General features: G+C 38.3%; 1 protein-coding gene across 1 annotated transcript in view; it reads left to right on the forward strand.

Moving 5' to 3' along the window:
- Positions 1–841: 841 nt before the first annotated feature.
- The window catches only part of LOC146488400 (uncharacterized), a 16188-nt gene continuing 1771 nt past the window's right edge, over positions 842–15258 (forward strand). The window contains exons 1-9 of the mRNA XM_085117169.1: positions 842–977; positions 4165–4289; positions 4870–4911; positions 6974–7081; positions 8248–8268; positions 10182–10373; positions 13020–13163; positions 13735–13861; positions 15220–15258. The exon at positions 15220–15258 is cut by the window's right edge and continues 94 nt beyond it. Of these exons, the coding sequence (XP_084973295.1) occupies positions 4178–4289; positions 4870–4911; positions 6974–7081; positions 8248–8268; positions 10182–10373; positions 13020–13163; positions 13735–13861; positions 15220–15258 (785 nt within the window). The 5' untranslated portion in view covers positions 842–977; positions 4165–4177. The remainder of the gene's footprint in view (positions 978–4164; positions 4290–4869; positions 4912–6973; positions 7082–8247; positions 8269–10181; positions 10374–13019; positions 13164–13734; positions 13862–15219) is intronic.

The raw sequence follows: 15258 nt of genomic DNA on the forward strand, positions 1-15258 counted from the left end.
TTGTCGCAAATCAGTAAAAGAACAATCACCACTAATCATTCACTGATTAGCGCATACTGTTGCTTTTTGTTTTTGCGTTCCTTTCACGGTGATGAAAATTTTAAAAATATAGTTTCATCGCATCCTTGTGCCTTTCAAATTCCAAATGGTAATTAGAAGTAAAAGCTCAACATTCTTGCTAATCTGAACTGTCTACAAATTAACACCCTCAGTTATATATTACTCATACAGGGGTTAAAAATGCGTCTATCTTGACCGAAGGATAGATTTTTCCAATGTGTCCGAAGATTCCCCGATCCTTGAAATTAATCAAGTGTTATTGTTTAGTTAGTACTACTCGAAAGACTTCGGTAGTAAGGTGGAGATATCAGGACTGTATTAAATTTACACGTATAAGCTGCGAATAGAGAAAACACCGAGGAATCTGAGACATTTTTTTAAATTATCATTTTCGCGCGAGGCGATAATCCTGGTCTGAATGGAGACACGTTGCTGAAACAAATAATTCTGAGAAATGTTACAAGCTGTCATCCTCTTAGAAACAATTCTATAAATTAATGGGTGGGATATCTGAAAAAAAAAAAAATGTGAGAGTGTGTGAATTTCGAGCAAACTTGCTTGTGGAAATTTATGTCACTGTCAGGCTGAAATGTGCCAAGTGGAGCCGAGAAATGGCGTTTCACTGTGACCTTATTTCGTTCAGTTATTTTGGCGAAAACGTTCTAACGATCGTGCTGAAAATTTGCCGTCAAGAATTTAATCAATAAATCACAGTGGGACACCTAATCCGAAATTTGAGAGCAGGATGTTATGACAAGCATACGTGACATATCGCACAAGTGACGACATCAACTTTAAAAATTTTCGTAGGCGACTTGAATAGTACACGGTGATGATATTCAAAACAGAGGAGCACATTTCAACCTTCGTTGCTGCTTCACCTCACGCTGAGTGAAGATCTAAAACATAAACTAAAGGTATTTTATCAGTAATTCCTTGTTCATCTTCGACTAAAGTAAAACTACAGGGTTTGAAACAATTTATTGACGCCATGTACTCACGTATCAACAAGCACTGAATTTTGGTTTCAATGTGACTGAATATACTTCACGTTCCGATCTACTGGGCATTTTTAAACAAGGACAAAATTGCCTATTTGGAAATCTTGTCGTTGTGAATGTCAAGACTCCCTGTCAAACTAAGGTACTACAAGCTATTACAGGTCAGACATTACAAGATACCCAATAAGGACCACAAGAATGGTAGCTTATTCGTATTCGTACACGAAATATAACGTGTTTTTTCTCGCTATTTTCGCCACAGACCATCATTATTACGTCCTGCTTCTTCAAAAAATGTATACAAACCTTCCTCATCAAGAAACGTCCACTGTTCAATAATTTATTATTCAAGTTATGCATTAATTTGAGGCTTTTGAGTAGTGAGCGCGTCGTCGACACGCAATCACTCAAAATATGTCGTCACATGCTCGCCTGGCACTCACGTATCTGTAATCTGTGTTCCACTCGACCACTGGCAAACTCACACGACACCATTTGCGCGAAGGCAAATGTTTCGTTGGAAGCGCGAGAAAATCACATTTTAGTGCCTCATCCCATTCTCTTCGTTTCTCCTCGGCTCTTTTACAATTCTTTACAGGCAAAGTTTACATTATACGAGGAGACACCGGATCCGCGATAATTGATAGGGCGGGGAAGAGGGAGGAATGCTTTAATACTATTTTCCTCGCTACCGAGGCTTACGCAAATGTACCAAGAAGTTCATCATTAGCAGTCGAAGATGTTCAGTGAAAGTAATACATGAAATGCTCAGGCTAGTGGAAATCTGAATGTTTAAGGCTGCTGATGGGTGGAGTAAATTCCCGGAGTAAATTCTTCGTTGCGTCAGGGAAAGGGTGTCCACTGCAGCTTCCGGCAATTAACCTGAACTGTCAACTTATAGATTCCACACCACGGTGCTGGAAACTGTGTGCCCTTCTCGTATAGGTCCGTATAAAAACGCTTTCTGGAACAGTTATTTAACATACCCTTCAATCTGCACTTTACTTAGTTGGAGCGGGTTTCGTTTGAGAAGCGAATCAAAACAGACGCAAACAACACAATGAACCCAATCAGAATTTGACGCAATTACAAGTGACCGGCGCCAAACGCGACGGGGGGTGACGACTCTAACAAACGCTGTTTCGGGACAAAGCCAAAATTGTTCCGGAAATCTGGAGATTTTTTCGGGAATCGGGACACTTAGAAATTTTTCCGGGAAGCACGCTATAATTCCGGGACATTGCAGAAAAAAATCGGGACGTCAAAGGAGATGTTTCCCAAAATTTCGGGAGGATGATCCAAATTTCCGGGACGACTAAGGTTAAGACCTAGTATTGCTCAAACAGCGTTTATTAGAGTTGTCACCCCCCGTAAACGCGGGAAAACGCGTGATAGCGAGTCACGATTGGTTATGGCTCTGCTTCTCATTGGTTGAGGAAGTGGTGCGAGCTTTGTTAATCAATCACAGAGTGCAGTAAAGCAAAATCAACTGAAAACACAAAATTACTTGCGAAACTCAATTGAAGACGCTCTAATGCTGCATAGTCGATGCCGCTGGGTCAATAGTTACACGTGACAGTAAATTATTTTGAAAGCTCGAAACGCTCTCGATCCAGAAGTGGATAAATTTCAAATTTAATTCTGGCCCTTTTATACTCGAGGAGAGGACAAAACGTACCTTAATTAGTGACCAGATATAAAGAAGCACGCAGTTCGAAAATTGGAGCTTACAAAAGTTTTGGAAAGTCAAGTTTCCCATATTTCCTTTTTTTTTTTTTATCTATTAAAGAAGCCCAGTTTGATCTGGTGGAATTCTAGAGGTTTCAAATCATACCAAGAGATCCTTGTCTATATGTATTGGAAGAGCTGAGCCAGTACAGACTCTCTTGTTTCGGGAATTTTAGAATCGTCTCTTCGGAAATTGTGAGCTGGATTCAACTCCAGTATCAACGAAACTATTTGCGAGATTTAGGCTTCACTGGGAAGGGAATACTTCAAGGAAGCAATGCTTGCCCAGTGTTACTACAACGCTAGTTGAAAGTTTAGTCTGAAAAGCTATAGTTGCTTTTCGTTTTGTTCATACATCTGAGACGATTCTAAAAACGAAACAGATATTTCACAGAACCGTTTTGATGGCTTCCCTTAAATAGTAAACTGGTTTATATCTTGGACAGTTGAAAAAGTTTTCATTTCAGTTCACGTATTAGCTGCCGATTGCTTGGTAACTTGCATTTACTGAAATAAATGCAAGCTCAATTGAATCGCCGTAATTGAAACAACTGTCCAAGGCATTACTGAGAAGTGGTGTTTATTCAGAAATTTAAATCCAAAAAAGATACCGATAGTTTTTTTGAGACCGTTTGATTAATTCATATTTCGTTAAACGCCCTTGGGCGCTTATTGAAGTAAATATAGTAAAATGCCGAGTGAAATGTAGAGCTTTTGTCTATTCATTTTTTAAAAAAAACGATTTTAAATGATGTCTTGTTGTTACTGAAATATAAGATAAAAATTTGAAATATATCGGTCCCAACACCTCAAAATGAGCAAATATTATGCGTCAAGCGATCTTATGAAGAAGAGCAAGCTTCAGTTTCGGTTCAGTTGTAAAAGCGATCATTGATCGCAATTCGATCAATTTAAAGTAAAGTTTTGGTCAGAGTAAAGAAGCAACAATACTTCTAAAAACCCGCGTGCAAAACTCCAAAATGAGCACTTTGGTCTATCAACCAGGGAAATTTCTGAATGGTAGAAACAAAAAAAAATCTGTTCGCCAAACAAACAAATTCAGCACTAGAAATTCGTTCGGTGCTAATTGCTTGTTCACAATCTTTTGTCTGCTTAGTCAGGTGAACAACCACGGTCGCCCAATGTCATTCTCGCATAAAAAGGCTTTTAGAAGTCTGTTCAATCCACTGCAAACAGAACTCCCGCTGAAAAAACCTCTTTAATTCAGCAAACAAAGAAATCCATTAAAACTCCTTGAAATGCTCTGAATTGATTGCTTGATGATGTCACACAGGTGCTGTAAACATGCCAGCACCCAGAGTGAGAGATGTAATTCGCTTTGCGACTAAACTTCGAGCACTCGTGTCTTTTTCAGTTTGGCCGGCAGAATGGCGCTTCGCTGGCTCCTTTTCGTGTGTGCCTTGGCGCTTTTCGCCCAAGTTGCGCTGTCGTTTCCAGAAGACGAAGAACCTGAAGAAATTCCTCTGGATGAACCCGAACGTAAGCTGAAACTCTCTTCGTTAATTTTTGCCCAGAAAGAAGATGAAATGTCGCTAAATGTCCACAGTGCTACTCTCAGACATACAAAAGATATTTTAATTGATTTAATTTCATGTGAAAAATTAAAAGGAAAATGTTTCTGTGATCTTGTTAGATCACAAAGACTAAAGACAAAATTTTTGCAAAACTCTTTATCTCTCAGGAACATCGGCAACGGAGAATGGTGTGCAATAAAGTCACGCCCGGTTTCCAATACAGTGAAATATTTTAGGAAAAATGTTTCTTTATTTAAAGAGCTTTTAAAGATAGACTGAGTGATTTGGTAAAACGATTAATCAGGATTGCATTGTGGGCTAAGGCTTCTTCATCTCATGAATTGATACCTCTCAATTTACACTGAAGGACTTAAGAAAGTTGTTACGATGGAAATAAAATATAGCTGTCCGTTTTTAAAATATGTGTTGAGAAATGCAATTTTTTAGTTTAAATGTTGATATGTCACGAAGAAAATAATGTAATTTAGCATAATCCTAAGTCTTACCGCTTACTAAAGCATGTCGTTTTATTTTCATGGTAATAGTTCCAGAAGAAGAGGATATCAAGACCCGTGAAAGGAGACAAAGTAAGAAGAGTAACTAAGCATCCATAAAGTTTTAAATTTGTGCTAAATATACTTGTTCATTGTACTAAGCATCATGCAACTAAAATCAAATACACCCAGTCTTTTCCTACATTTTAGTGAATTCCTTCGAAAACATCGACGATCATTATCAGTGTTATGAACACTCTGTTGTCACCTTTAACTTTATCACAACGGATGTATGTTATGACGGAAGTATTCTGTGAATCAAAACCTCTCAGATATTAATCTTTTTTCATCTATATTTTCGTAGTGAAAAATTTTAGTTCTCAAATCTTACGGGCCCAGGATGCATTTGAATCCCTCACAGCTGAATACACAACTAGTATCTTGTGTCAATGAAACGGTGAAAGTGGTTTTCCTGAATATCAATTCAAATCATTTTAATTCCGTAAAACCCACTTGTAACAAACCTTACTTCCGAAATATCTTCGATTTAAAAGTAATCAACAGTTTCTTTAAAAGAACTGTCCACGAATCGTCGATTTTTGCGTCCCTATGTTTCCGCCACCAAGGACACCGCAAAAGAAGAGCGAAAGCAATTTGTTTACCGTCTGCTGTAAGGGCTGGGAGGGGGAACTGCCTAGACCCCAGGCTCCAACACATTTCCCGAAAAGAGCGGGAACATAGGTGCACAGGGATTCCTTCTTTTCTGCAACATTCCCACAACACCATGCGTACTACGAGACAACGAGAGACGCCTGGGGACAAGTCATCAGTGGGATGACGTTGCGGGAGAGGTTTTCTTCTGAGACGGGGTTAGACTTGTTGTGTTCAGAGTTCAAGGCCCACATCATTTTTTAGATCAATGTCAACTTGTATCAACAACTTAACTATTTCAGAGACACCGCGTCAAACACAGCAGCTCTCTTGGCGGTAAAAATATGAAATTTTATAGAGTGGATGTTTCGTTAAATTTTGTTGTTATCATGAAACCTGCACATATCCCACGAGCAGGAAGTTGTATGGCTTCCTAATGTCATGACAAATTAAATAAATTGTGACTACTAAATAAATTGTGACACCGAAGTTGAGGTAGATAGTTCGGGGCTCGGTAAAGACCTACCACTAGCCACCTATCACGGCGACCAATTGTCTTGGCATATACCAAGACAGCGGATAGCTGGCCCCATTCAAACACTTTTTCAATTAAGACAAATGCAGGAACGTCGGGCGAAATCCAGAGCATCGCGGGAAAAAGCATGCAAATGTTGAGCGTTTTCCATTCAACCTAGAAATTTCGGAAATTTTGGGTAAGGAATCGAATAGAACAGAAATTTTCCGGAATAAAATCATACATCGCGAAGTTGTCCCAACGTTCCAGAAAATCGGAACAACCCGAAAAATACCGTCCGATCCGGCCATTCTTACTCGGGCCCAGTTTCTTCGACTATTGTTTGATCATATGTTACTTCGGTTTCGGTACAAAACTCGTAAATGGAACGGGTTTGTTTTCAAGTTGGTTGAGGCTAAGAGGAAAATAGCGTTCCATTCGGCAACTAAGTTTTACGAAAGTTCAATCGGAACGATTGGCAGAATGGAACGCGCCCGTTTTCTTGGGTTGGATAAGCAAATCAGAGCGTATGCTAATTTCCAACGTTCACAAAAGCATCATTGTTACGAACTCTCTTGACACACGCTTTTCCAGGAATGTTTTTAAAGCCGTTCAAAATATTCGCAGCACGTGTTTCATTGGGTCTAAAACCACTCGGCTGCGCCTCGTGGTTTTAAATCCCGATAAAACACCGCTGCTCGTGTTTTAAATATTACATAATCCACCGCACGGAAAAAGTTGGCGGCGGTACATTTTACCACAATACTTTGCGAACCTAACACAGCCAATAGACACATAAAAAGTATATTTTATGGCAAAATTCGTCCCTGCTAGGTTTGAAGTTATGTTAAAACTTTTCTGTGCGTTTTTAGAAGCGTTTTTAGGGTTTTCGTACGCTAAGAATTAGGAGTAAATATACCAGTCGCCATCTTTGGATGGATTAATCTCTCAAGATATTAACCTTGACGCTGGTTATTGCTTTCTGTTTAGGCGGCTGTAAAGACTTGCTTGATTACTGTGCGCAATGGCCAGACAACTATTGTCAAAGTTACAAGGATTACATGAAGACAAACTGTCCGAGAAAATGTGGCTACTGCAGTAAGTACTTTTATTAGAAAATATACCTCAGTTATGGAATTTCGCGCTTTCTGTTTGGTTTGAGCCGCACGAGTCATCAGTTGTTATGAGCCATCGATTAATTTCCACGCGCTTTCATTGGCCGAAATATGTCATGTGGTATAAAATCGGACAGGAGTTTTTTTATTATTCAACACACTGTAGCACTGCCCAAATATGGTCATGGGCACTGAATATTCGTCGTCCGTAGTCAACAGAGGGAAGGGGGAGAAAAAATGGCAAATAAAGATCGTCTCCAGCTTTGCTACGATAAAACTGTGTTATCAATGTGTTGAATAATAAAACAATTATATCCCGCTAAACTTGCGGAATATCCACCGATTTTAGCCAAATTGAAACAGATGATAACAGTCGGTCCGATTCGACATTCGTCTCGCTTTTTTTTCGGCGAGGAAAATCAATAATAGAACATAACATTCTAGGTCTTAACTGTTCTGATGTAATCACGCTGTAAAAGAACATCTAGTTAGTCACTCTGAGAGAAGTATAAAAAGATTCCGATTGTTCTGTGTTCCTATGGAGCAACTTGCACAACAAAATGTCTCTTGCAATAGTTACACTGTTAAAGAGGAAGTATCACGGGAATTTGGTGTTATTTGAAAACTCCAAAACGTTTTTTTGATCAACAGAAACTTATAGATATTGCTCAAATTTGTTGTAAATTATCACTTCAGTATACTGTGTCTCTGGCCACAGATGGACTAGGTTAGAATGGACTGCAACTTGAAAAAAGTTAGGCTAACTGTGTTCAAGTTCTCAGTCGCGTTTTTGTTTTCAAAATGCAATAGAGCACGCATGCATTGATTGTTCCTTCAGTTGATTTCTCTTTCTTGATGTTCTAGAATTACAATTGATACTTCGCCTTTTAACCCTTAAAGCCCTGACAGTGATCAACATCAAATTTCTCCTTGTAATGTCAATGCTTATTCAACCCCTGAGGTTACGAGAATTTAGGATATGATCACCCGAGGTGTATTTTCTTGATAATTTAATAACTTCTCCACAGCACTTTTATGACAAAACTATAGGGACAAGATAGGAGAATTTGTTCGTTGATATTAGAGGGGTTAAGCTTTACTTTTATGTTTTATATTGAGACTTTTCTTACGTACTTCTTTCCTTTCAAGGTGGACCCACGCAACCACCAGGTGAGAATCACTTCTGCGTTTCTGTAAAATAATAATAATAATAATAATAATAATAATAATAATAATAATAATAGTAATAATAATAATAGTAATAATAATAATAATAATAATAACAATAATAATAATAATAATAATAATAATAATAATAATAATACTAAGCGTAGAAGTATTTAGCACTATTGTGCTAATTGGGGGTCACTATAAATCAGTGAAATAAATATACAAAATGAACATAATATTTGTTAAGAATCCCAACTTGTGGGAGGCAAACCAGTTGGCTATTTACAAAGCGTGGCCTTGGATTTGAAAACGGGGTTACCATGAAACAAATCCAAGTGGTCAGAGCGGGACTTGAACCGAGGGCCTCCGGATTACGAGTCTGGCGCCCTAACCTCTAGCACTATGCCACGCCGCCTCCCTGAAAACAGAAACAGGTTCTGGCCTAAACATTATGGTTTAACCGATTGTAGTTCATCAAGGTCAGTTCACGATTTGTGTTCTATTTACCCTGACGATTTGACAATCCGGCAGTTTCAAATGATTTTCGTGAAACAAACAAACAAAAAAAAACAACAACGAAGTTTTAATTTTAATAAAACAACAAGCCAATAAGAACTGGCTCGTGACCATTGAGCTAGCACTATGTACCGATTATTTACTTATTTGAGACAGAGGCTCTTGAAGTGATAGTTGAAGACCATTTAAGGACGATGTCAACCTCGCCCCCTGAGGCTTCGGTACCCTTGTCCAGCGGAACAGCCAACGTAGATACAATGAACACCAGTAGTGTATACCCGTGCATGGCTAAGAATAGCTACACACCTATTTCAGCCATGCCAAACCACTATATGATGGTTACACCACGTACCTACCCATGCAAAACGTTGGTGCTGACCAAAAAGCATCGCAGCCTCTGTGAACGAGATTGGTCGGGATGCTGCACCCTTTGCTACTGCGCATATATGTTCTACTTTCTTATGTAAGGTGCCTTCCAAGACAAAAGTATTTTCGCGCGATTTATGACCATGCGAGAAAAACAGATCTGAGCAAGGCTATTAGAATAAAAAAAGAAAATTGGGGTGACCCCCCCCCCCCCCCCCAAACTATTTTTTTTTTTAGAGATAATTAAGCTTCGATTTGGGGAAAAATGCTCACATGCCAACATTGTTATGCTCCCTTAAAGGTACGACGAACCCCCCCCCCCCCTCCCACACTTTTATATGGAAGTCGTTTTGGAGTTCCTTTCGTGATGCCCTTGGAAAGTACGATATATAAAGGCCGTTTGACAGCTGATCATAACCTCATTAAAGACCCTCCAAAAAAACTCTTGCCTCTGTATTTCTGTTGTATCTAGATGTGCTCAGTCATTCAAGGTAGCGATCATCGCAGTTTACTCTACGCACAGTCTTTTTTATTCCTTGCGAGGTCCGAGCGTAGCGAGGTTAATAAATTTGTCGGGCCGAGCCGAGCTAAGCCGCGCGAATTTGAGCGAAAAATATATGTATACTACATATATATATTTCGTTGAAGATGTCCGCATTGTTGCCAGGCAACAGTGGAAAACATAGTATAAATGCCGTCAGGCATACTTTGTTGGAGCAAAATTTGCATGGATCGGAAAAGTTTTCCTTTCATTGCCGGATCAAATTTTAACTTCAATGTTCATCAATATTCATTGGATGGAAATATCTCTGCAGAATCTTTTCCCTTTCTTCCCTTTCTCAAGAAACCATCGGGCTTATATAGAGGGGTCGCTTCAAAATTACAATAAATACAAAATAGTACTGCGTTTGTGCGGCATGAACAAATCAGAATTAGTTCAATAAAAACTTGTTCTCTCTCATTTAAGGTAGCGATCATCGCAGTTTACTCTACACGCTGTCACTAACTTTGCATCTCCTTTTACAATACAGACTGCAAAGACAAAAGTCAGCATTGTCCTGGGTGGAAGGCGTCCGGATTTTGCGACCAGTCGAGCCAATGGCACAGCTACATGAAATCTAATTGTGGGAAGACTTGTGGCTTTTGCGGTGGAGGTGGCAGTGGTGGTGGTGGAGGAGGAGGAGGAGGAGGAGGAGGAGGAGGAGGCAGTGGGAGCTGTAGTGGTACGAAAAGACAACAACAGCAACAACAACAATAACCACCTTTATTTGTACTCTTGTTTTACAATAACTAGTAATGGTAATAGGACTGAGTGGAGTGCAATTCAGGGAGTAATATAATCGGGCGAGCAATTTGAGCGATTTGAGAGTACGGGCACAATTACCTGTGAATTGTACGACGGGAAGTCCGATTAACAATTCATCTTATTAATGACAAAAATTCGAGGTTAGGAAGTCTGAGAGAAATTCTTTTTAGTGAAAATGTCAGCAATTTATTCAATCAATTTTACAAAACAGTTCTGGGACAGCAAGAAAACCATTTAAATGCACGTAATTGACGCATGAATGATGTAGGTGTCCAATTGAAGTTCAAACTGAATTCCTGTAATTGGATACTCACATTATTCACGCTCCAATTACGTAACTAATAAGCTCGCGGGGAACAAATCACAAACGAGAATTTTGTTGTTGGTACGACTAATAGTATTTTAAGAAATTAATTAAAATTAGATTACTGGTTGTCTGGAATAGCCACAAATGAGGTATAGCGGAGCCATGCAGCCAATTTTTCTAAATACGAAATTGTTTTTCTAAGTATGAAATTGATAAATTAAAAATGACGGTGGTCATGATTTAAAAATGCGTCTCAAATCGACTTATGCTTATGGTACTTATCACAGTTTAACAAAATGCAAAACATTAGGTCTTTCCTTTAACGAAAATAACTGAGCTAGGACTGTGGGTGTATTTTTTCCGTAAATAGCGTGTGATTTAACTAAATAGGGTAAAACCTGAACTATGATGCCTTTGCTATAGAAGACGTCTAGCTATCTCACGTGACACTTTCACAAATTTGCTTTTTGGTCATGTTTGCTGTTTTTTATAATGTTATTAAAAACTGTATCATTATATATTGATATTCCAAGGATATGATTGGCTTAGCGGCCATGGTGTATGAGTCATTATACCATGCCCGAGAAATACAGACACATTAAATTGTCTCCTGGTTGTTCTTGCAAAACGAAATCAGTAAGATCTAGCAATATTTCTTGATTCACGTACGCTTGTTGGATATGAAATGATTATAGCCACCTCGGCGCAACAAGCTTTTGCTATCTATTATCTCATATTCAACGCGCGCTCGTGCAATAATTGTCAATTATTTTAACTTTATACTGTCTTAGTCGTATTAATAGTGAGTCATACACTCAGGACATTAACCTTAGAACTCGATCAAAGAAACTGCACTCCTCCCGCCAAATAAGACACGCCAAAGGTTGTCAAAAACTATGAAATCGTAAAATGTATCAAGACATTATTCAATACAGTCGATGTTGGTTTGGTTTTTTCCCGATTGGCCAATAACAATTAAGGGTATTTTTGTTCTCATTATAATTAAAATTTCAATGACAATTTATACAGCGCCTTAATCCCAAAGTGTTTTAGTGCGCTTTACAAAAGTGGGAAAAATTAAAATTCATTACAAAAACAAGGGTGCTAAAAAAAATCCACAAAAAATTGTTCAAACATATGAAAATTAACTAGATATTACCTAAATGTTTGTTTAAAAGAAACATTTTGAATTTTTTTTTTAAATTAACAACTGAAGTACAGTTCCTTAATTCAATGGGTAATGAGTTCCATAATATAGGAGCACAGACGGCAGAGAACGCTCTGCCTCCATAACTCTTCAAATTAGAGAAAGAAGTACTGACAGTCTTGAATGTTGTGTGCAGGAATATAAATTGAAAGAACGTCTTGTATGTTAACTAAATGTTAACTAAATGTCATGTATATTGACCAAATGTTATGTATATTAAGGACGGTGCCTACTATTGTTACTGCGCATATGTTCTGCGCATCGCGAGATACTCGGGTTTCCTATGGGTGGTGCCTTTTAATACAGGAATATATTTGTGCGGTTTAATACTATACGGAAAAAGCAGAACTTAGCAAATGCCTTTGGTATCTCAAAAGAAAATTGGGGGTAGCCATGCATTTTTCAGAGAAAATTAAGCTTCAATTTAGGAAAAAATCCCATACATCGCTTTATATTTTGGCGCTTTTTAGAGATATTGTTGCTTAATTATCTCTGAAAAATGCGTTGTTACCCCCAATTTTCTTTTTGGATTCCAATAGGCCTTGCTAAGATCTGCTTTTCCCGCATAGTAATAAATCGCACAAAAATGCCTCGATATTAGTAGGCGCCGTCCTCAACTAAATGTTATTAACTAAGTTGCGAAGAGCTTAATAGGCCTTATTTCAAAATGGCTGCCATTTTAATATTCTTTTGTTCGCATTCAAATTAGCCCTTCTTGCCTTTTTCTTAAACAACACTCAAAAGAATATTTTACCTTGAACGAGGCAAGAAACCCTAATTTGAATACAAACAAAAGAATTTTAAAATGGAAGCCATAAGGCTTATAAGTAAATAGCAAAATTTAAAAAACAGTACGTTGATCAACTGGGAGCCAAGGAGATCTTTTTGTATCGGGGTGATGTGGTCGTATTTTTCCTTTCACTATAAGGCGTGCCGCACAGTTTTGAACCGGTTGACTAAACAAAAACAATTACAGGACTATTTAAATGACAACGCAACGTAAAACTAAAGAAAGTTACAATAATGTAATTATTTACCTTTTGTTGTAGTGAGTGGTGCAAGCAGCAAGGTGAAAGCGTGTTCATTTGACAAGGACACGTGTGATTGGCATAATGTACCATTTGATGATGATATGAACTTTAACGTGCAAAGCAGCGTTAATGGAGGACCTAGCAGTGGCGCCGGGGGTAGCGGTAAGCAGAATATTGATCTTTATCGCTTTACAGACGTTAGTTGAATTGTTTTGGCCAAAGGGACAAACCCAAATTGTCACATCGTAGACGAACGTGAAAACGATAGCGAAGTACCAATCAATCAATCAATCAATCAATCAATCAATCAATCAATCAATCAATCAATCAATCAATCAATCAATCAATCAATCAATCAATCAATCAATCAATCAATCAACCAAACAATCAATCAATCAATCAATAAATCAATAAATCAATAAATCAATAAATCAATAAATCAAACAAATAATCAATCAATCAATCAATCAATCAATCAATCAATCAAACAATCAATCAATCAATCAATCAATGCTTACTAATCGGGAAACAATGCTTATTATGATCACGGTCCCACGTGGCTTTATCTCCTTTCGTGTTTGCCGTAAGCACACTCCGAGAAAATTTCAGGTACCGTTACGATTCAAAATTAGTTTGAATCAGCGCTTAAAGCAAAATACTCCGTCATTTGATAGATATAAGCGGTAAACTAACAGTTTCAATATTCTTTGCTAATCAGCTTAAATTTCAACAGGAAGTTTCCTTGTGACCGAGAGTAGCAGCGGCAGGGCGCAACTGTTGATCCCCTTTGAACTGGTCTTAGCCAATCACGACAGTGATCACGGCACCATGTGCATCAGGTTCAACTACTTCATGAAAGGGTAAGACATTATTCCAGGCAGTGAGGGGCTTAGACCCGCAGGTCGAAAGAACTATATTCCAAAGTTCTCAACAACCAAACGTGTCAGTTTACCGTTCCCACTAACCATTTGCAAACAAACAAACAAACAAACAAACAAATGCGACAAATTTCGCTTCAACCAAACCTTTGTATGTATGCATGTTTCTTTTGTTTTTCGGTAAAGATAATCTTGCGTTGAATACCCGTGCACAAGTTAAATATTTACAGTTGTCCACTAGTTTTGTCAGCTTGAAATATCGTTTGCACTAATATAAATTTAAACGCTTTGGAAATCGGAAGAGGCCTTAACTGTTCCGCGTTTGGCCGCGGTATGACCCCGTTGTGTCGCTATCTCAAGCATCAGCATTGTTAAATGAGTGCCGGGGAAAACTCCACTTTGCATGGCTTATGCAATCAATAGAAATACAGTGGAAACCCGATATAACACACCTATGTAACGAACAATATTCTTTCGGCTGGCCAAAGTTACAGTGAAATGGATGAAACAGCACCTCGATATAACGAACTCCCGCCGTTATAACGAACGTGAATTACTCCGGATTAAAAACTAACGCGCGACTTAACTTGTATGCATTATAGACCAACAGTGATCGAAATTCTCGAAATCCTGCCAGATTCCATCGTAGAAGACGTTAGGTTACTGTTAACAGCCTTCTGCTTAAACGAGTCGACAGCTGAGCAGTTTTCTATGGTCTATACTCTTAAAGGCCACGAAATAACGTCACAAAATGTTTAAAACTCAAGTGATACCACGAGCCGCGGACGAGTGGTTTTACTGCCAAGTTTTGAACTTTTTATGGTGTTAATTTATGGTCTATGAAAGTATAGACCAAAAAAACTGGCGTCGATTTGTTCTCTTTTTTTTTTACAACAACATGGAAAAAGTATAAGTCGAATTGGGTTTATTTTTCGTCGAGTAAGCGTACGCGTTACACCTGACGTCATTTTTATTGTCTGTACTCTTATAGACAATAGCTACGAGCCAATCAGCGTGCGAGAAGTTTGACAGTTATTTTAAAAAATTGTTGCTTGATGGCATGATAGTAACATCTACGAAGTTTTATACGTTTCATACACCTTATTAAATTAATTACTAGCCAACTCCGAGACAAGGACGATTTTGCTCATTTTGCCACAAATTTGTTATAACGTGGCTTCATTTATAACAAACCCCGATATAAGGAACACATTTAGCACTTGGCACCTCGTTACATCGAGATTCCACTCCAACGTTATTCAGTTGCAGTGACTTACTTATAAATAAGTGAGCCCCATTTCTATATTTACTGTGTTATTTTTCTTGTTTCGCTTTTGCAGGGGTACACTGAAGCTAGTAGAGATTGCAAATAGGAAAGG

Source organism: Pavona decussata, unplaced genomic scaffold (assembly GCF_977016875.1).
Source record: "Pavona decussata unplaced genomic scaffold, jaPavDecu1.1 SCAFFOLD_9, whole genome shotgun sequence".
Lineage (NCBI taxonomy): Eukaryota > Metazoa > Cnidaria > Anthozoa > Scleractinia > Agariciidae > Pavona > Pavona decussata.